Source organism: Condylura cristata, unplaced genomic scaffold, assembly GCF_000260355.1.
Source record: "Condylura cristata isolate star-nosed mole 26May11 unplaced genomic scaffold, ConCri1.0 scaffold00016, whole genome shotgun sequence".
NCBI lineage: Eukaryota > Metazoa > Chordata > Mammalia > Eulipotyphla > Talpidae > Condylura > Condylura cristata.
Window position 1 is genome coordinate 3,106,838 of NW_004567117.1, and position 20,610 is coordinate 3,127,447.

Consider the following 20,610-nt stretch of genomic DNA (forward strand, 5'->3'; position numbering starts at 1 on the left):
GAGAGGCTTCACCAGAGACAGAGTGGGGAACAGAACAGGCAGATCGATAAAGTACACTGCTGAGGGGAGCAGTGGGCGGGTCAGGAGAGGTCTGCCACGCCATGTGGTCACCTCCGGGGCAGGCGGATCGAACTCATGTGGAAGCAGCTTTAGATTCTCAGTGCTGTGCTTTAACCCGCTGCGCCACCAGGGAGGGCCTGTTGTTGCTTTTTTTTCCCCTTTTACCTCAGGGACTTTGTGAACTTGTTGGCCCTGCCTTAGTGACTAAAGGCTGGAACAATCCTCCAGGCCTATGCTCTGAGGGTGGGTGAAAGGGTTGCAAGCCTTGCAGCTGCTCTAGTCACCAGATCTTCCTCCCCACCTCCTGGGCTCTATGTGCCCACTTGTATAGTCTTTTCCATATCTTGGATTCCACTCACCAAACTGAATGAGTCAGAATCCTCCGTCTGTGGCACTAGAGCCTGGGCGTTTTCCCAGTCGGAGCTGTAGGGTTCTGCTTATCCTGTCTGAGGCACTCCCTAGCACCTAGGCACTGGGGCACTCCTGGATAGCAGCTCCGCTCCCCTATCTGAACTCCCCAATTGCTGATTCTCCCTCAGTTATCTTCCTTCTAGTGAGTCCAGGGTGTTTTCATTTAGGTTGAAACTCACAGTATGTAAGTCTATAATCCGTTTTTAGTCTTATATTCCTGTGTGAGCTTGGACAAAGTGATTTTGATGTCTTTACTCTGCCGCCATCTTGCACATTCCCCTATACTCAAATGCTTATATTCATAAATAAATAAATCTTTAAAAAAAAATAGAGAGAGAGAGATACAAAGGAAGGCTGCAAATAAGATTGGAACTGTGAGCTAGAAAGGAATATTGAAAAGTAAGAGAACCTAGTGCCTTAGACACCTGGGACAGGAGACTATGTCACAGTAGAAGTACAGTGGGCAGGATACATAAAGACAAGACTGAAGATTGACCAGTGGAATCAATAACTCAAAAAGTAGAGATCAGAACCAAGCATCAGTGACCTGAGATTGATGAGGCTTGGGGAAAATGTCTACAAGATATTTGACTGTTTCAGAACATCAGAACAATTATGGTATAAAAGATGAATAAAAAACTGTTTGGAACATGGGTTCTTTTTCTAAGATTAGCAAGACGTGCGTTTGTTTACATGGTTATGAGCAAGGTTCAGTAACAGGTGGAAAAAGTGAAATATAGAGAAATGAAGTCCCTTGGCTGCAGGTGACAGAAAGGACCTGAGCACAGGCAGCCAGAGGCAAGCGAGCATCTCTTCTTTCACTCTCCCAGAATGTGCATCCTTTGGGTAGGTGGCAGGCAACTGGATAATTATTACTCCCTGGCTATTCTCTCTGCTAAGTAGGAAGGTAATTCATTTACTAGGAAGAAAATCCCTTGGACAAAAAATGTAGGCTTGAGAAAAATATAGGGATTTTGAAAGATTGGTAACAGAGAATAAATTCTGGAGAGTGGGTGTGGGGAGGGACTCAGCAGATAGCTTGTCCAGTCAGGTATTTTTTTACACTGATGATGACACCCATCCAAACCCAGGGTGGTCACACCACTGAGTATAGACTTGCGATTTGCCAAGCATATGTGACCAAGCAAATGACAAAGAGACAGAGTTGTGGATGAGCGTTGGATGAGATATACAGAGTCTACAGGGACTCAAGTTGTTTTGAAGTGTGAGAAAAATGAAAGAATTGGAGTGGAAGGTAGGAGGAGGAGAAATAAAAGGGCAAGAGACTGAAAATCTCATCTGGGGACTCCAACACCAACTTTGTGAAGCCCCAGCACCCTTCCTTATAGAGCAGCAAAGCAATTTAAATCCAGTTCTCCTTGCAGTTGTTCCCTGTAATAAGACCAGGTGAGTACCACCTGAACAAGTTATAAGGATATTTGGAACAGGTTTGAAGAAATGCACGGTCTTTAATTTTTTTTTTTTTTAATTTTTAAAAATACATCTAGGCCCTCCCTGGTGGCGCAAAGGGTTAGGACACACAGCAATGCAAGCTAGCCTTTAATATGAGTTCGATACCCACCCTGGAGGTGACCCACATGGCACAGCAGACCTCTCCTGACCCACCCGCTGCTCCCCTCAGCAGTGTACTTCATCAATCTGCCTGTTCTGCTCCCCACCTATCTCTGGTGAAGCCTCTCACCACCCCTGCACCTCTGGTTTGTTTCCCAGTTCTGTATGCATAAATAAATAAATCTTGAAAAAAATTAGAAAAGAATGCTATTAAAAAATTAAAAATACTAAGAATATATTCATTACATCACCCTTCATTTTCATGCAATGTATGATTTCCTCATGAAATTCCCACCACCAATTCACCCATGCACCATCACCATAGTCTCTTGTGATCAGGACAGGAAATCACTTTCTTTTTACTGTTCTGGGATGGTGATAAAACCAAGCCTAGGGGATACTGTGCAGGTTTCCTAGGAAGGGTGGAAGCTGGTGATTCCCACTCCTGGCCAGAAGAGTCTAGTCAATATAGGCAATGCCCAAAAAGAAATGACTTGTCTGTTAAACCTTTATCATTGTTTTCAGAAAGGGGAGTAATGATAGAAACACTAATTTGTTCTGTCTCCAATTTTCCTTCAGAGGGGCTGAACTTTTCCAGGCCACAATTGTAAAGGCTGTAAAAGCAAGAATTGAAGAAGAGAAAAAGTCAATGGACCAACTGAAGAGGCAGTAAGTATGCTTGGTTTTACTTACCTTTTTTCTTGTGTTTGTAGTTTGTATCATCCCATTCAGCCAGCTCTTAGGGAGCCTCAACTCCTGGTCATGTTAACTTCTGCATCTACTCTTGTGTCACTCAGTTGTCTGTGCTTGCTAGACTGAAAGTGAAAGTGCTTTACAAGGAAGAGAGCTGCACTGTGGGGAAAAGAGGAGGGTCCTTGGGTACAAGTGGTATTACATCCAAGTTTGAAATGTTAAGAAATTATTGAAATTCTGATTTCAGTTTTCTCTTTTCTAAATTGGAACTCACCATTCTCCTCAATCCTTTTAACACTGAAGTGAGTTGATGAAATAGACCTGGTCTAACCTGGTGCCATATGGAATAAATGTTCATTACATCTGTGAATTAAGAGAATAAATCTATAGTTGTCACTTTGGAAGGATCTTCTGATATAATATAATCCAGTCTTCAGGAAGAAACAGGGGACCCAAAGTATATTTCTTACTTAAACACACAACTATAAACAGCACTCTAAATAATGCTCTATATTCAGTTTAAGACCTTTTCTAGCATATACAGGGTAACTCAAGTAAAGTACTGACTTCTTTCAGGGAATTTGAGAACTCAATTTTTAAAAATTATTTCACTCTAGAGAATTTTCTTAGAGTGAAATTTCCAGCAGTGAATGGAACTTCAAAGGATTGATAATACTTCCATGTTGGGGGGCCAGGATTAAAATTAGTTAGCCATAAACTTCAGAACCTAGTCACTTTCATTAAGAAAATGAAGACATGCTATCAGCCCACCAGGAAATTTCCCTGACTGCTGTGGATAATTTCATTCCATTTTGATATATTTTCCTAGCCTTTTTCCTCCATGCAAAAAATATTTGCTAGGATAAATTATGTTATCCTATGCATGGTTAGTTTCACAATCAAAGATAGAGGTTATACATGTATATACATCTTATATAAATGCAATATTGCATAAATATTTTACTGTTGCTTCTAGCTACCTAAAGCAGGTCTAGAGAAATGAAAAATCTGGACCCATGTTTAAAATGTGTTCCCAATTTCCCACAAGTAAAAGCTTGTTGGCTATAATTCACTTTAGTAAATTTTTCTACTTGTTTAAGAACATAAAACATGGGAAAAGAAAGAACTTATATTTGTAACATGCTGTTCCCAGAATGTCTATTGCATAATGTATAAGTGGATATAAAGCTTGCATTTCAAAACTTAGCATAATTATTCCTGATCATCTATATAATGAAAATTTATATCGACATATTTTTAAAAACAAAGAGATACTTGTTGCTAGGAAGCGACCACTCACAATTCTCAAATACTGACAAAGTTATCAATGATTTTAGCTATATACATAAAAATATAAACCCAAAATACTGACCATATATAACTATGATGTGTTCTTGGCATTGATGCTATTTTACTTTACAGGATGGACCGCATCAAGGCCAGACAACAGAAATACAAAAAGGGTAAGGAGAGGATGCTAAGCTTGACCCAGGAGTCAGGGGAAGGCCAGGATCCCCAAAAAGTCCCTGAAGAGGAAGATGAAAGTACGTTAAGACATTTCCCTCTTATTCAAGTACCTTGACATTGAATAATAGCATGCTAATGGGTAGGGCTATAAAATAACTTTCCATTCTGCCAATGCTACCAATGCATTTATTTTTAACTTAGCATGTTTTACCTTCCCATTACAAGTGGGATACTCTTTCTGTTTGTCTCATAAAGTATATTTTCATGAATGTAACTTTACTAATATTTCTATTCTTTAAGAAGACAATTTTAATCAATACTAATCCAACTTCTGTTTCACTGACATATTTCTGAAGAAAATGGGTGTGATTTTGCTTAATTTATCTCTTTAACAAAAGATATCAGATGCACAATCCACTGCTGCATTTGATTTCTGTTAATTTTATGAAAAATGAAATATACAAGCATATTTTATAGGGCATCTGAATATAGCAGTTTAAATACCATTTAGTTGTCTATTCCAGTGAACCTTGAGATAATATATATATCAATTTTTATCTAATAATAAATTGGTTATATCCAATTAAGTCTAAAATGTCTTTCTAGATGTTTGCATGCTTTTTATTTGGAGGGAAAAGAGAAATAAAACATGACATTTCCCCAGCACATAGTATATGCTCATCACTAGTTATTTTTCAAACATGCATTAAAATAATCACAAGAACTTTTTTCTGATTATTGGAATGCATGAATTTTAATAACTTATTTGCCACTAACTTGTTCTATAAATTTTGAAGATGCTTTTTTACTGTTAAGTCACCGGCAAATTCAATGGAGATGGATTTTGGACTGATAATCCTTTATTTCTTATATTTCTTTATATGCCTTCAGTTACTAAGATGTGAAAATGTGGCATAATGTTATTTAAACACTTAAAAATGCCTTATGAATATGTTTGCTAGTACATGTACATTTTCGGCTTCAATTCAGTTTCCTTTTCCTTTCTGCTGGTTGTACTTTTGCAATTTGTCTAGATTTGACAATTGAATTGTTAAAGTGTGGTTTTCAAAATTTGTTTAAGAATTAATATTTGGACATATTTTATTTTAGGAGAAGCAGAAAAACAGAAAGCCAAGGGCAAAAAAAAGCAGTGGTGGCGGCCTTGGGTTGATCATGCTTCCAGTAGGTTCTCTTGATCCTCTTACAGTCTCATCGATTCTAACCCTTATATCCTTGACCAGAATTCAGGCATCCCCAAAACCTATGTGTCCCATGCATGGTTTGATCCTTGTGACTTGATAGGAGGTCAGTACATAGGAAAATTGCTATGTAAATGGGTCTCTGAGGCCTGTGGACTGATTTTTCTAGAGAAATCAGCTGAATTGCCATAGCTGAAGAATGCCAAACATGTTCCATCAAATCCTGAGCACAATTTATGGGCTCAGGAAGGGAAGAAGAATTGACTATTATGTTATCCAGTTCTGAGGTTTACAGCTCTGCTGACATGCTTGTCTTATGACTGAAAACCCTTACTAAGAATAAGTTTTGACTCCACCTTGGACACTGATTTAAGGACAATCATGATGTTCAAAGTTTGACCCTCTTTGTAAGGCACTGGGCATGGATGCCAATGAGCCTCTCCTGTCCTCATTCCCAGAGCTTTGATTTTATTTCCATGTCAAGTTTTTGGCAATTTATTAAATATAAAAATTAAGATCAATTCAAATGTGTATAATTGGTCACTCTTCTTCCTCCCCGATTTCAACAAGGTTCTAAAATTACATTGCAATAAAATATCCAGCAGCCAGCCACCAATAACTCAGCCATGACCAATTAACAGCAAAATCAAGGCACAGTTTTTAAAAAACAGCTTTGATGACCACATGGAATTAATATGTTTCTCTCCAGATTATAAGAAAAAGTGAGAAATTGTGGAAGTCAGTAGTTATATATTTCCTGCTTATCAAAGGAAATCCCATTCCCTGTTAACCACTGGCCTTATAATGGAATGGTCCAATTCAGCCCAACCCTCCTTAAATTGGTTAGAACATTGAGTAATAATTCATCGTCTTATAAATTACTTGTACTATCTTCAACCTTCTATGATTTTTGAATGTTTCTTGCTAGTGTAGTCAGACAAGGAAGCTCACCAAGACCCATTATGTTGCATGATAATGGCAGGTCATCTACTAGTAGGATATTCAGAATCATTGGAAAATCAAATTGTTCCAAATAGTTTTCCATGCCTACGTTTTAGTGTCACCTAGGTCTATTAGAATATCAGTCTCTTGTCTCCAAAGAAAAAAATTTCTAAAATCAGACAGTCAATTTAATGACACAATATTCAAAATTGAATCAGTGGACCTGGATTTAATTTTATTTAATTCCAAATATTAAATTTTTACATTATGGCAGAGATACATGGATATATAAAGTAATAAAGGGATTTATTTCATTTACTGCTCAAGTCAAAAAAACAAAGATTCAAGTTAAAATTCTGTGACTTTTTTCTGTAGTCATGCTGGCAATGTAGTAACAGTGCACCACATGCCTACTTCTATCAAGTCACAAGTAAACTGTGCCTATTTCTGTTTCTGAAGGGCCCTTCGCTAGTTTAGAGAGACCTATCCATTTCAAAATTGTGAAATTGTGTCATATTGAATGTTCTGTCCTTGTTCATCTGTAGTAAATTCCCATTGCAATTATTGTGGTTGTCTTTCTTTTTCTCATTCAAACATTGCATTTTGGAAGGAATTGGATATGGTCTTTGACAATCATAACTTGGTAATACTTGAAAGAATTTCCTATGAAAGTTGACTTTAGATTTCCTGATCCATTTCACCCTCATTATATCAATTTCTTGAAAACTGGTGTTAAACTAAATATGCCTTGTTACAGTTCCTTACAGTGCAATAATGCAGGAATGTGTGCAGTTCATAGTTTGGAATCAGATTCTGACAGTAGTGCTAAAATTTTCAATAAATGTATTTCCTTTCATAAGCTTGTAAGAAATAAAAAATGAATACGTATTTTATTTTTTAGACTATGATGAGTTCCAAAATTTATCTTTAGATCTAGAGGCACTTTATTAAAAAGCCCTAATTCTGATTGTTTTAGTCATTGCGCTTTTAAATAGAAAACACTTAGAGATGTGAGTACAAGAATAAATGTAGCTGGATAACTTTGTGGAAATATATTTGCAATATAATAATGCTTCCGTCTTATTCATATTTTTGGTAGGCATCCAGATCTTGTCATGGTCTGTAGATGACAAATCTCCCACTTCCATACCTATGTTCACACGTGTTGCATTATTGCTGTTCAATGATACCTTCCGTTCTAGCATTGTGTATCTCTGGGTCAATTCAGAACTGCCTAAATCAATTATCAAACCTCAATTTATTGTTCAATAGCTTAAATACAGGGCCATGTTTTTGCAGATAGTTGGTGGGATTTGAAGTTATTTTTATGCTTCCTTGTTCAACAGTAGCATCAATCCATGATATATATATGCACGTAGGCTGGAAAAGTTTCTAAACTAACATTGAGAAAGAACATCTGTACATATTATAGCAGATAGCTCTAAAAAAAGTAATATCTTATTTTCTTAGTTTTATTTAAATAACATTTTATAAAAGGATGGGAGATCTCTTAAAGAAAGTGTTTCCTTCTTTTTATGTGTTAATTACACTTCTTATGTACAAATTGATAGTTTTTTAAATGATAGTCAATGTTGTGTGTGACTAAGATGAAAATTATTTGGGTTCATGGTGTCCACATAATACAAGTTACAGAAGGTATGATTGAATACAATTTAAGCTATTGTTGATTTTAGAGCCTATAATGAGGGTAAAATGCTCAATTTATAATACTCTATTTTTCCCAAATGACCATGTGACACAGAGTCCATGTAACTTTCCTGCAATCTCTAAGCTTACATGAAAGCATTACTTTAATGGTCTTCCTCACTGTCAAACGTAATGCTGTAACTTTGGTTTGTTCTCGCTTATTCTTACCTTATGTTGTATTGCATTTATTTCCTCAGGCCTGGACCCAGTCCTCTGGGCCTGGTTCTTTCTTCAATATAAACACGACAAATTATAGTGCTTCTGTTCAAGGATATAAGGCCCAATTCATTCACTCTGCATCTTCACGGATGAAGGTTTCAGATACGTCTGAAATCATGGGCAAAATTACTTGTCTTTTGACCATGTTTATTAATATTCAAGAAATTAACTTTAAACAAGCCAAGGTTTTCCATTACCCTATAAAGTGTAATTCCAAAAGTTAACTGAAGACATTATTTATGTCATCCAAAAGATGCCTCAGCCTTTAAATCTTAATATATGTTTTGCTGCTATAACGGTTCTTGTAGGTTCAGAAATGTATATTCAGGGTCTCTTTTCTCTCCACCCAAGTTGTAACACAGCAATATGCTCTGGAAGAGACAGTATTATATAAAGTAATGACAAGCCACACTATTAAGCTTATTGTCTTGTTAGTACAGCTGTCATCAAATTGCAATAAATCCTAGGGAGCTCCTTGTAGCCTACCAGTACTGAACCACATAGGCCACAACTACTGTGCCTCATCTGTGCTGTTTAGTGTAAGAATGGCCAGGTCAGTGGTGGTGTTTTTGTGGGAGTATTTCTTTTTGTCACCTGTTCATTCCCTCCTCATAGCAGAATGTTATTTTTTAACTCAGATGTCTTGCCATGTATGTTATGTCTCTTGTGTCACCTGTGAAGAAGACAGGTCTGCCACAGTGTAAAACGAAGCTGAAGGTTGGTGACATTGATTCTTGGTTCCAAATGATGTTCATTGGCTTTTTGCAACACTTTGGACCAAGTCAGACAATGCCAAATCCTGCATTTGCTTTTGGTATTGTCTAATAGACCAAAATTGCTGCATTATGAAGCAGTAATAATTTTCAGTTATTTTGACCATCTTGGTAACAAAACGAATTGCTGTAGTTGATTTAAGGCATCTGCATAAATTTTCAATAAAGAAGGAAGAAAGTGCCAGATATAAAGATAAGGCCCCTGTAGACCTAATTGTACCACATTGTGTTAGCACAGAGTAAGTTCTTTTCATCTCTTGATTCCCCTCCCCCCACTACATCTCCTGTTATGGCCTTTTAAGGACAATTTGCATAACTTTGGGTGGGGGCATTTCATTAATTACCTCTATCTCTTTCGAGAAATAAGTAAATATTTTGTTTTGCTCAGTGGTCAGGAGTGGAGATTATTATTTGTTTGAATCGGATAGTGAAGAGGAGGAAGAGGAAGAATTAAAAAAGGAAGATGAGGAACCTCCCAGGAAGTCAGCTTTCCAGGTAACTATGGGCGAGAAGCTCAAAACCTTTGGCAGTTGAAGAGCTTTTTTCTTTTCTATAGGTCCCATTTGCAGACCTTTTTCATATTCGTGGACATTGGCCTCTAACTGACATTCTGAACTGTTCATTCCTCACATTTGCTCCATCATGACCACATTTGTTGCCATGTGAAAACAATATTCACCTTGAGTCTCTACATCAAATTTTTTTCTGATGTTAAAAACAAACAGTTTCCTTGGGTTGACTTGATTTTTCTCTTTCAAGTAGGAGGGGAAGAAGACTTCTCTTGCATAACTTTGGATTTTTCTTGAGTGTACTTACATTTCACATCTGAAGTAATTGTTGAAACAAATTACCTTTGAATGTTGCTGTAAAATTTGAAAATTAGTTCCATTTGTATTGGTAAAGATTTGAGAAGTTGAAATAATGAAAATACTTAACACAGTTCTGATTGCTTTTCCAGCTTAATGCCTTTCTTTCTCAGATGCTGCTATATCATTCTTGGAGATGTAGCTCACCACTGGATTATAGTGAACTGAGTGAATGTGTGATCAGTTCTCGTTAAAGATGAGATTGTCCTTAGAGTTACACGTGGAGTGAAAGTTACATATTTATTTTTAAAGGAACCACATACTAAGACAATTATTTCACATTTGTTATACCTTTGCAAAGCATATAAAATGACAGCCATCAAAACACAAATGTGTTTATGATGAGATATTATCAGATCACTGATCACGTCTCTGGAAGTTGGAAGTTGGCTACCCCTTTCTTCCCAGTGAAACTGAAGAACCAAGTTGTTCATGGACACTTCTTGCTCTGATGCTTTTTTCATGGCTCAGTGCTACCTGAGTGATTTTCTTAAGGATTTTAACTGTGTGAATGTGTGCAGCTGGCTTGTCAAGCACTGATGATATAAGTTTTATTTTTATTCATTCCAACCTTCATTCATCATGCAACAAAGGAGAGGACACGATCATCTTCACCATTTGTATGGATTACATGTAATGATTGACTATTTCCTTTATTTATAACTTACTAGAAAGCACATTTTATTCTAGCTTCAATGATGGACACAATTTGACCTAGATGATGTAATTGTAGAGACAGACTCCTACTGACCTCATATACAAAATTACTAATTTGGGTTTTTTTTTCCTACTAATTACTCTTGCTTTGTCCTTCTTTGTAGAGAGCTATTGGGAAGTTTGCATCAGCCATTTTAGCCTTGCCAAAGTCTGTCATTAAACTTCCCAAAACTATTCTTCAGTATTTAATCAGAGCTGCAAAGGTATTTGAAGTTTTCTGATGTGTGGTGTGTGAACTTCTGCTCTGTAGAACTTTAGACAAGCAGATCCCTGTTGCCCTACATCTGCATTTCCCCGTTCTATAGCTCGTACAAAAAAGAATTTAAAATACTGAGCAAACTTTTCCAAAAAGAGTTCCAATGAGCCAAATTTCCCATTATGTGATTATTGTTTTTCAGTTGACATCAAAGTCTACCAAAAAATAGAAAGAGAAAATGCAGATACACATCTAAGTTCTGTCCTTGTAGTTTTGTCTAAATCACATCTCATTTTTAAAGGATCACATCTGGTTGCATGCATCAGTTATGATGTGTAAAACATATGATAATTTTTTTTTCTCAGAAAGCTGGTAAAATTACAAATAAGCTGCAAAAATGACTCATTTTGTTCCACCTCCCTTTTGACTTCCTTTTAATTTCTTCTTCCTAAATTGGATCTCTTCTATTCATTATTCTGAAATCAAAGCAGCACCTCACGAGGCTATGACTCTGTGAAGACTGGGTAGCTCCTCACTCCTATGTCATTAGTGATAGTGCTAAATAAACTTCTCTTTAATAAAAGCATTTGCTGGGGCCTCCCTGGTGACTTAGGGGTTGAGTCTCAATATTATCACTGCTGTGGCTTAAGTCAGACAGCTAACCCCCAAATGGCACAGCCATCCTCTCCTCTCTAACTCGCTGCTCCCCTGAGTAGTATATTTCAGTAGATCTGCCTGTTCTGCTCCCTACTCTGTCTCTGGTAAATACTCTCACCCCCTACCTGCTGTAGCTGTGGCCTATACCCCAATTCCTCTATGCATAAATAAATAAATAAAATAAAAGAATCCATTAGTTAATCTAATACACCACAGAAATCATCCAGCTACCTATATTGTTATTGAAAATCACAAATAATGAGTTACTATTCTTGTAATTTATAAAAAAACTGTTTCTCCTGACCTCATTGGGTTTAAGTATTAAACCCTAAATGTTTAAGTATTTACACCCCTCAAATATTAAGCCAATAATTTGGATAGCGACCAAGACAATTGTTCTTTCTTCACACAGAACCCTGTATAAACTCAGGTTGCTTAAATCCACTGGGAGCTGCAAATCTGTATTCCTCATGAATTCTCAAGGAGCATATCTGGCTGTCCACCTTGGTTAGCATTTCTAGATATTCAGGGTCCTGCCCTTTTTAAATGCCAGGATTCTGGCCTTTTGTTTACTATTCACTGTTGTTGCACAATCAGGATTCTTTGTTTGTGTCTTATGATTTGAATCAGTCTCTGATTCAAATACTTAAGTATTTACATGAAAGATTACAATGTCAGTATCCCTACCTTGAAAAGAATCTTAAAAATAAAAGAAAGTCCTGGATTACAGCAGAATTAAGAGTTTATCTAACTGCACTCTACTGCCTCTCCACTGCAATAGCACCCTCTCCTGTTTCACAGAATAAGTCTTTTTGTATTGTAAGTTTCCATTAAAATTAGTCCCATTTCCCCTTAATTTATATAATAACAGGGTAAAAAGATTTAAGAGAAAAATTAAGGCAAGGTTGACAATACCATGAGAGACAAGACCAGTCTGAAGAAACCAAAGGATATTTATGTACCCTTTCAAGTGGGTTTCAACATGACTAGTGGTACTTGAGCCGGAATCCTCAGAAAGACCTATCAGATTAGATGAGCATTACAGCTCCCAAGTACAAATGGTTAAATTTCAGAAAGAAACTTCCATTTCTTTGTTAGAATTAAAATGTTTTCTCTTGTTCTTTAACAAGATTTTCTTGAAACGTTTGTACTGAGGCAAAACTTGGCCCTCCCTGGTGGTGCAGCAGGTTAAAGCACAGCACTGAGAAGCCAAAGCCACTTCCACATAAGTTCGATTCCCGCCTGCCCCGGAGGTGACCACATGGCATGGCAGACCTCTCCTGACCCGCCCTCTGCTCCCCTCAGCAGTGTACTTCGTCGATCTGCCTGTTCTGCTCCCCACTCTGTCTCTGGTGAAGCCTCTTGCTGCCCCTGAGCCTCTGGCCTGTACCCCAGTTCTGTATGCACAAATAAATAAATCTTTAAAAAAAAAAACTGACCTTTTCTTACATGTCTTTGGAACTGTAAAAATATATTTCCAAATATTAACATTATAATGATTTACCTACAAATAAGGAATTGTATGATTTTCTCCCTCTCCCATTTATTTACATTATATAAATTCCTATTTCATTGAGAAAGCACCGATAAGCTTGATCACTTAAGGATCAGATGTAGAACCCCTTTTGATAATTCAAAATGTCAGTGCTATTAACCCTTGTGACAAGACTTTTTCATCCTATCCCAAACATCACCTGCTCGCTCCTCTCACCCTATGTCTAGGTGTTTCATTTCTCTTCAGAGTAAAAGAATCCCTCCAACTTGAACACCTGTTATATTCACAAATCCTGAATTACTTTTTTTATTTTGTTTGAGATTCTTGCATTACATGGAAGTAGTATTGTAAAAAAAAAAAAAAGAAAGAAAGAAAATGGCACCATCCACTGCTGTTATGCCTCCAAATCTATTACATTAATAATTCAGATAATTACTACATTTTGTTCCACTTCAATCTCTAGTTCTTCTTATTATTAACAAAATGTTTTGGCATACTATGACTAAATTTTTGTTTTTTCAGGAATTATACAGATTATACATTTATATTAACTGCCATTAAGATTCAGGAGGTTACCAATGAGAAAAAAGGAGAAATGTTCTTCCTTAGTAACCTATGACCTCTAGATGTCCAGACATGTAAGAGTTGAACCCCTCTTTCCTTCTACTGGCTTCACAATGACAATGGTTTCCTCACCTGTACTTTTCAAATATTTCAGAAACCTGAAAATAATATAAAAATTCAAGTGGCTGGGTTCACAAGAGTCCCCACAAAGCATTTCTTTAACTTTATCATCACAATAGCAAACCCAGCTTCCCTGAGACCCAGGTGTGTGACAGGTGCATGAGAAGCATGTCTGCCTGGCTTGGTGATTACAGATGGCTGACTTTGTATCTCAAGGTTTCATTTTTATTCTTTCTGCATGACTCAGAGACTATTGGTGGGTGGCTATTCAAATCTGCTCTATCGTGGTTTTCAGCGATAATATATTAACACAACTATTTTCAGCTCTTGAATGAAAACGCAAAAGGCAAACAAAATCACCAGTTTTTCTTCCATCCCATTCTGAAGTAACTCCTTAATCTTAATATCACATGGTCTTTTCGCTGCCAATGCTAATTAATCTGCAAAATCCTTTTCAAGTTGCTGGTAATAGCTGTTATTCACAAGGGAGAGTATTAAGAGTGCTGTTATTTTCCTAAAGTAAATGAATAAAAAATGCTGTTTTGTTTGTGAGTCAAAGTTTATTTTTGATAGGAGACAGCTACTCAAACATGTAGCCAGGCTTCCATTTTATTCCTATGTGTGTAGCGTAAGAGAATCAGTAACAAATGGCGATGATTTGTGGGATTTGGGAGAGATGCAGGATTCGGTTTGTATTCCCAGTGAATCTCATGGTCATCTGTGATACTAAATGAAATACATTATCACAAAATTTATTTTCATATTTTATTTCATGATAATGAAAACAGCACAGGTTAGTTCTGAATATTGAGGGACATGGGAGAGAAATATTTAGTCTGTATTGAGAGTGAAAAGAAAAAGATAAGATTTCCAAAAGTCAGAAAACTTGGTGTTGGTCCCTTTTTAAAAAAGTCCAAAGTATTAAAAATCTGGAAAATAACTACATTTTCTCCCTTCAGTTTGTTTACCAAGCCTGGATCACTGACCCCAAGACGGCCCTCCGACAGAGGCGCAGAGAGAAAAGAAGGTCTCAGAGAGGTGAACAGAAAGGAAAGAGGAAAGCTTCTGGGGAGGGTGAGTATCATGTGTGTGTAGCGGGCTCTGGCAGTTCTCCCCCTCTATGCAAATATGAAAGAGAATCTGCAAAGGACAAAAATCGGGGACTGAAGTTCATAAATTCTAGTGTTCAAGGATTCTACTTTTTAACTGCTGAAATCTGACACCTGGAATAAATTAAATCATGAACTTAAGTGAAGATCCAGCATATAAAGTGGGATGAGAAAGGAACAAAATAAAGTAGAAGGGAAAAAGTGTATTTTTTAGGTGGCATATTAAGATGTAAAAAAGAAATATAAGACAAAATCAGATCATTAAGTAAAATGTTGTTCTTAGAATAAACTAATAAAGATGAACTTTAGAAAATTTGGTGAAGAACAAAAGTGAAAGCATACTTAAAAAGTATTAGGAATCAAAAATGGAGCATAATTTCCAATGTCATATTAAACATTAGACTAATTCCCTTGAAAAGATATGCCATGAGAGCATTTCTAAAGGGTCAATGTTTCAAACTGCACCAAATCACCAAAAGCAAGGTCAAAAGGAACTAGGGTACACAGGGGAAAACTTTTCATTGTATATATGAAACAAGTCCCTGTTCTGGATGTATTCAGAATTCCTAAACACCAGTAAAAGATAATTTTAATTCAGTTGATGAGCAGATGAAAAATATTTCATACATCAGAATAAAGAAATGTCCAAAAGGTATTCAGCTTCACTACTAATACCAAAATACAAACAAGTGTTTGATATACTGGCTGTTACATGTTGGATTACCATGAACCTAAACAGTTGTTAGTATCACCATTTGCAGCCAATGGGAAGATAAGTGCTTGCTACCATGATGAGTGGTCTCGTAAAGTACAACCACTTTGAGGAGAAGCTACGGAAATGTTACTTCGGTGGTTCACTTCCTGTCCTATTAAGACTAAGTTCCACTTCTAAGTGTGTAGCTTAACCTGGAGCAATGTTTACGTGTGTGCACAAGGACACAGATTGAAGAATACCTGCCCAATATGATTTGTTAATAACAAAAATTTGAAAACCTTCTCAATCCCCACATAAATAGAAGCAATACATTACATTATGAATGTATTATAGAATACTGTTCACTAGTTTAAAAAATGAGATGGAATAGCCCTCCCTGGTGGGCACAAGGGGTTAAAGCACAGCACTATGAAGCTATTCACAACCACTGCAGCACTTGACCCCTGCCAAGGAGCTTACCCACATGGTGTGGCAGACCTTTCCTGACCTGCCCACTACTCCCCTCAGCAGTGTATTTCAATGCATATGGCTGTTGTGTTCCCCACTCTGTCTCAGGTGAACCCTTTCACCCCCAGCACCGCTGGCCTGTACCCAAGTTCTTGTATGCATAAATAAATAAAAAAACTAAATAAATAATGAGATGGATCACTTTGAACTCACCTGGAGAACAATTCCTATCTTATTGTTAAGTGAAAAAAAAAAAATGTTGCTAAAAAGCCTCCATATTCTGCAACCATTTATGAAGCAAAGGAAACCAAAATACCTCAAAGCAAATGTTGCATATTTAATGAGTGTGTGTAATAGTGTGTGAGTGCAGGAAGAAGATCAGAATACTTAGCAACTTAATAATAGCAATTACTCTTGAAGGGGGAGAATAAAGAAATGAGGTTGTGGTATGATTAAAAAGAACTTTAGGTTAATCTGTTTTATATTGGTTTTCTACCAAGAAAATACTTATTTATTGTTGTGAAATTAAAAATTTATTCAACAAATAGAAAAAAGAAAATGTAATTTCAAATGGAGGTCAAACTGCAAAATCTCTTTGATCATTCTGCCTCCTAGTCCCCGCTGCTCCCTCTTGGTAACTTTTATTTTATTTTATTGATTCAAAAAGAACAAATGAGAACATAGCTGGTGAAACAAGTCAATCAATAAAGAGGTAGATGCACCGTCTGCCCTTGACCCATCCACTGAGCTACCAAATCTTCAAAGTGTGCTGAATTTACTTCCACTACCTTGTACAGAGGTGTGGCTGCAAGGCTCCCTTTGTTTTTTTAAAAATGAATTAAGGGCCCTCCCTGGTGGCACAGTGGGTTAAATGGAAGCAATATGAAGTTATTGAAGTTATCTGCAGCCATTATGGCAAGAGTTTGGTTCCCCCTCCCCTATGGAGGTGACCACATGGCAGGACAGACCTCCTGACCCGCCCGCTGCTCCTCTCAGCAGTGTACTTTGCTGATCTGCCTGTTCTGCTCCCCGCTCTGTCTCTGGTGAATCCTCTCACTTCCCCCACACCTCTGGCCTGTACCCCAGGTCTTGTATGCATAAATAAAGAAAATCTTTAAAATAAAATAAAAATGAGATCATGCTCTACAAATTGCTTTTGTGCACTCATTAGCAATGTATCATGAACATTTCTCCACTTAAAGATTCATAACACTGTATATCAAGTTTAATAACTACAAATTATTCTACAGTATGGATATGCATAATTTATTCAGCTATTCCATCACTAATGGACATAAAGTTTGCTTCCAGATAGTTGCCACAAAACATACCACTATCATAGATACCTTTTTGCACAAAAATTTTTACCTAATCATATGTGCGTGTATGCATTTAAATGCACAGCAAAAAGTCAGGAAAGATAGATATGTTCCACAGAATAGATTGTCAAAGGTAGGATTTCTTAGTCTGTTGCCTTTAATTTTCCTCTCATTTAGTTTATAGCATACTTACCTAAATATTTTAAAATTTTCCTGATGTCAAATAGGTCTAAGTTTTCTTTATGACTTCTGGGTCCCCAACTTGCTTAAGAAAGTCTCCTTACCTCCCCAGAATTATATAAATCTTTTCATATATTTAATTCTAATGTTATTTACATTTATAATTTTTAAATTATTCTATATAGTCTATAAGATCTATGACTTTTAGTTGGACAAACAAAATACTATCCCTATCTATTAATTGATTCTTCCTTTTCCCATGAATGTAAGTGCTACTTTGGTCAATATTAAGTTCTTGTTTATTCTTAGGTATGTTTCTGGGCTCTGTATTCTGATCCACTATCCTACTGTCTAGTTCTTCTCCAATGCCATATATTTTTGAGTGAGTAGCGTTAGAGTTACTATGTACTTAGTGTTGCAAACTCCCTTTGCCACATCTTTTTTTTTTTTTTTCAAAATTTTATTTGCTATTCTCAGACATTTACTCTTCCAAAATGATTTGACCAGGTTCTAAAAATATGTTTGTCGTCTTGTGAATGCTGCATTACCCTGGATCATGACGATTATTTCAGATACAGCTATCTCTGTCTCTCTCTGTTTGCTAATAATTAAAAGTAGCCATAATTAAAAGATATTAAATTATGGGACTGAAATAAGTTTTTCTTTATTCCTTAGTAGATGTTTGCTCAATACTTTCTTGGCACAAAACATCACCTCTAAAATGAAAAAGATAGTAAAATAAATAAAATAAAATAAAATAAAAATAAACAGGCCCTCCCTGGTGGCGCAGTGGGTTAAACCACAGCACTGAGAATCTAAAGCCGCTTCCGCAAGAGTTCAATTCCCGTCTGTCCCGGAGGTGACCACATGGCGTGGCAGACCTCTCCTGACCTGCCCACTGCTCCCGTCAGCAGTGTATTTCGTCGATCTGCCTGTTCTGTTCCCCACTCTGTCTCTGGTGAAGCCGCTCACTGCCCCTGAGCCTCTGGCCTGTACCCCAGTTCTGTATGCACAAATGAATAAATCTTAAAATAAATAAATAAAAATAAACAAAAATCACCTCTTCCATTGACTTTCAGACAGATGGACTAATAGGTTAGGTCCTTTCAAAGTGTTAGGTGCTGTTGTAAGTGCTTCATGTGTATTTACTTACCTGATCTTCACAGCAGCCCAGGGACATTTTAATTATCTCTGCCATACAAATGAGGAAATGAGGGTCCCACATGATGTACTCACTTGCCTAATTTCACACAGCCACTGATTGGTATGCGTGGATTTCATACCAGACATCCTAACTCTAGATCCTTCTGTCTTAACCAGTAGAGAATAATTATAAGGGGGGATATCCCTAAAGACATAGGATCAATGAAGTTCTATTTATAAAATAAAATGAAACAGTGTGAGACCACAGGGAGAAAGATTTGTAGCCACTAGTATACAGAAATATAATACTTCATAACAAAGACAATGTTTATATGGAGCCAGACATTCTAACAGAAGAAAGTAAGATTCTGCATGAAAAGTAAAGAGCAGGTGTTAGTTGGTAAAGACAAGATGTGAAACTGAAGAGTAGAAAAAATAAATTTGGGAAATTAGCTGGAGTCAGGTTGTGAACAATCTTAGTTAGGATTACCAAATGAATTACAAGAAATCCAGTCAAATTATAATTCTACATACACAATAATTTTCTGTGACTTATGTACAATTTGGACATATGGTCATATCTCAGGAGAGAAATCCTATATTTTGAAAAAATAAAGAAGGATGTTTAAAAAAATAATTTATAATAATTTGAATGTACTACATGGGACTCACTAAAATTAAAAGTTATTTGTTGTTTATTTTAAATGCAGTTTTATCTGGGTGCTCTGTGGTTTTATTTACTAGATCTGATGACCTTAGCCTTAAGTAAGATGCTAAATCAAATAAAATCCAATGTCATCATCTTAAAAGGGTGACACACTAAAATTTGCAACATAATCCCAAGGAATTCAAAATTAAAATTTCATAGTACAAGTCAGGAATTACCAGAATTTTTTGGTAAAGATATAGGTAATAAATATCTTATGCTTTGCAAGTGATAAGCGACTGTTGCAACTCAGTTCTGCCATGCTAAGGGGAAAGCAGACAATATGTTAACTTGTAGGCATGGCTGCACCCATTAAAAGTAGAATCTCATATAATTTTCACATGCACAAAAATTCCTTTTTAGTTTTCTTCACCTATTAAAAAATGTAAAAAGCATTTGAAACTCACAGGCCATTAAACAACAGGAAGCCATCAAGGTTTGTCCAGAGGACTGAGATTTCCCCTTCCTGGTATATATGATTCTTAGTCTGGAATGGACTAAAGGGAGTCTGAAAGCTCAGAAATCCTATAATTTCTCCTCAGGAACTCTTAAAATGGGCAGAATGTCCTGGATTTTATTACAATGTTACCATTAATCCAGAGGGGCAGTGTTGTTATTTAGAACTAAAAGGATCTAACTTGTTTTTATTGCCCTCACCTGGCAGGTCCTGTGGACTGGGAAGACAAAGAGGATGAACCCATCAAAAAGAAATCTGATGGCCCAGGTAATGCAGTAGAGACATATACGAACTGGGGGATATTTGAAAATGACACTTGCCCAGAAAACATGAAGTGGAAAGCTGCCTAAAAATAATTAATCAAATATGTTTCTGGACTATGACTAAACAATCAATATCCCTTGATGTCATTGTTGGTAGAATTTCAAAACTACACCTAAACACAGGTCTGACCGTTATGTTATTGGAAGAAATATTGGCTTAGAGCCAATTGTTAAGTTCCTCTATCCAAGAGCCTAGGAAAGGAGATTTTAGGGAGCAAGTCATACCTGATCATTGAAGTTATCAGAATACAGGCACAAAAATATTGGCAACTAATTTTGAAGAACATTAGAAAGAAAGAGTTAACTAAAGGAAAGTAGAATTGAGGAACTGAGAGATACTCTAGAAGCTTGAGGTAACCTCATCATTTTAGGGGAGGAAACCAAATCCCAGTAAGTGCCCAGAGGCAGTAGCCATGCCTTCCTAACTCCCAGCCCACAGAGCCATTTGGATTTCACTGTGAGTGGGAAGATCTCTCCATGTAGAAAAAAAAAAAAAAATAAGTGCAAAACAAAAGCCACCAAATTAAATGAATTCAAATCCCTCTGTTCCATA

General features: G+C 36.6%; 1 protein-coding gene across 9 annotated transcripts in view; it reads left to right on the forward strand.

Moving 5' to 3' along the window:
• Positions 1–20,610, forward strand: part of PIEZO2 (piezo-type mechanosensitive ion channel component 2) — a 431,477-nt gene that overhangs the window by 370,487 nt on the left and 40,380 nt on the right. For 5 of the 9 annotated variants that reach the window (XM_012725841.1, XM_012725834.1, XM_012725839.1 and 2 more), the window contains 7 exons: positions 2,623–2,712; positions 4,159–4,280; positions 5,314–5,385; positions 9,432–9,538; positions 10,731–10,829; positions 14,618–14,732; positions 19,942–20,001. In XM_012725841.1, the coding sequence (XP_012581295.1) occupies positions 2,623–2,712; positions 4,159–4,280; positions 5,314–5,385; positions 9,432–9,538; positions 10,731–10,829; positions 14,618–14,732; positions 19,942–20,001 (665 nt within the window). The remainder of the gene's footprint in view (positions 1–2,622; positions 2,713–4,158; positions 4,281–5,313; positions 5,386–9,431; positions 9,539–10,730; positions 10,830–14,617; positions 14,733–19,941; positions 20,002–20,610) is intronic. The other 4 variants (XM_012725838.1, XM_004683973.2, XM_012725840.1 and 1 more) reach the window with 2 other exon arrangements.